This window comes from Penaeus chinensis, chromosome 40 (assembly GCF_019202785.1).
Source record: "Penaeus chinensis breed Huanghai No. 1 chromosome 40, ASM1920278v2, whole genome shotgun sequence".
Lineage (NCBI taxonomy): Eukaryota > Metazoa > Arthropoda > Malacostraca > Decapoda > Penaeidae > Penaeus > Penaeus chinensis.
In genome coordinates, this window is record NC_061858.1 from 5,394,755 (window position 1) to 5,397,254 (window position 2,500).

A 2,500-nucleotide genomic window follows, 5' to 3' on the forward strand; every position below is an offset into this window, starting at 1 on the left:
TCCTCCCCTCCCAACACTGCCAACCTGACAACAGATCCTTCCTGAATTTTTATTACGGAATATCACCCCCTTGTTGTCAGAGGCAGCGTAAACTCCCCCTGCCAACACCTTGGGAGAAACCTGCCACCAGATGCTTCCTCGACCTCCAATATCTCGCGAGACTTAGAAACGCGCCAATTCTGACTTCCATTTTCAAACGACAGACCGTATGAAGACAGTAATTGATAATTGAGGAGCTGTTGATTGGGGTAGTTCGTGAGACGTGAATACAGGGAGTGAGGAAGAAGGAGGAAGAGAAAGAGGAGAAGGAAGATGAGGAGGACAAGGAGTAGTAGAAGAATGAACAGGAACAGGAGGAGGAGGAGGGGGAGAAGGAGGAAAAGAAAGGTGGAGGAGGAGGAGGAGGAGGAGGAGGAGGAGAAGAAGAAGAAAATAGAGGAAAAATAATAAGATGGGGGGGGGGGGGGGAGAAGGAAGAAGAAATAATAATATAAATAATAAAAAAATGGCGGACTGTGTCCCTGGTTCGAGTGGATTTCTCCGCCGCCGGGTGAGAGAAAGGGACGGATGAATGAGGAAAAACATTCCAGGGATTATTTGATCATTCTGACACACACACACACACACACACACACACACACACACACACACACACACACACACACACACACACACACACACACACACATACACACATACACACACATTTATGGCCATTGACCTATACTAATATCCGTGTGCGTAAGTAATTCATGAAATACAGCACACTGTGTTTACATCCCTCCTTCCCGAGACTGAATTAGTTCCGAAGCCATGCGTGTGCATCTGCATGGAATAACAGACACGGTTAGCAATTATAATCGTTGCCAGATAGACGCCACGATTTGAGTAGTGGAAAATAGTGAAAAAAAGTTTTTTCAGGACGTTCCTTCAAGTGCTTACTTGTTATATATATATATATATATATATATATATATATATATATATATATATATATTATATATATATTATATATATATGTATATTATATATATATATTATATATATATGTATATATTATATATACATATGTATATATATAATATATATGTATATATATAATGTATATGTATATATATAATGTATATGTATATATATAATATATATATGTTTATATATGTATATGTATATGTATATGTATATGTGTGTGTGTGTGTGTGTGTGTGTGTGTGTGTGTGTGTGTGTGTGTGTGTGTGTGTGTGTGTGTGTGTGTGTGTGTGTGTGTTTGTGCGCGCGTGTGCGTAAACAGCTAAGGAAAATACGAACTTAAATTGATGTCTGCAATATTCTTTGACTATCTTCCCAACCTTTGTCCCCGTTTTCGTCGCGCATTTTCGAACCATTCAATTACCATTAAAGATAAAAGTTAACGGATGATTTCTTTTTTTCCTTCGAGCAGATATATCGAAAATCGGTTTCCTGGAAAAAGTCAAGGTTCGTTTTAGAGTTGTGAATATCTGAAAAACTGTCATTAATATATGCAGAAACGAACGATCCATTTCCCCGTTTATAATAACTCTAATGATAATTAGAAGAGAAAATGAGAAGCAGCCAATTATAGGACGAAGACAACTAATATAGACAGGTATTTTCAAAGGAAATTACATTGGTAAAGGAAAATTATTTGAATTGTTAAATTAGCCCTTGCAAAAAAATTATACATACAAAACGTATACATGCACACACACACACACACACACACACACACACACACACACACACACACACACACACACACACACACACACACACATGCGTAAGATTTATGGTAAACAAACTAAATAAAACAACGAAGAGAAGAACAAGAAAATACACAAATATGCCGAAGACCTGAAGAAACAATACACATAAAAAACAAAACAAAACAAAAAAAAAAAACATATGATTCTCTTTGTTTCTTATTTACATACACTTTACGTACGCATTCATATGCCTATCTCTAACCTCTACGCCCGTTGCAGGACGAGGCCGCCGCCGCAGCAGCTGGAGGAGGAGCGACGGGCCTGGCTTCCCCTGGCAGCACCCCCGGCGAGAGGCTGTTCCGCCGGGGCCCCTGGTACGTGCAGATGGGCAGGGTGTTCGCCACCTTCCTCTCCCGCATCTGCCCCTGTCGCTGCCCGACCAAGCCATGAGGGTTCGCCCCCGCCCTCTCTCTCCGCACGGCAGTTAACTCCGCGGGGGACTGGGTCTAGGGGGCACCACCAGCGAGAGGATATTGAGATCATTTCGGATTCATATGGCCGATGACCGAATGAGTGTCTGTGGTCTTATGAAAAAACAGCCGAGAGAAGAAAAAAAGAAAGCTGGTCTTTTTTTTGTGGGGGGGGGGGGGGGGGGAAATAATAAATTCCGCGATGAAGGTGCTTTTCGTTGCGCCTTGGGGGTGTGTTTTCCAGGCGAGGTCGACTTTTCAAAAACAAACCAGGAAATGGGAGGAAATGGCAAAGGCGCCTGGATTTCG

At 41.6% G+C, this 2,500-nt stretch overlaps 1 protein-coding gene across 3 annotated transcripts in view; it reads left to right on the forward strand.

Moving 5' to 3' along the window:
• LOC125047254 (glycine, alanine and asparagine-rich protein-like) overlaps positions 1-2,500 on the forward strand; it is a 51,547-nt gene that overhangs the window by 47,807 nt on the left and 1,240 nt on the right. For all 3 annotated transcript variants that reach the window (XM_047645469.1, XM_047645471.1, XM_047645470.1), the window contains one exon: positions 2,001-2,500. This exon is cut by the window's right edge and continues 1,240 nt beyond it. In XM_047645469.1, coding sequence (XP_047501425.1) covers positions 2,001-2,171 — 171 coding nt within the window. In that variant the 3' untranslated portion in view covers positions 2,172-2,500. The remainder of the gene's footprint in view (positions 1-2,000) is intronic.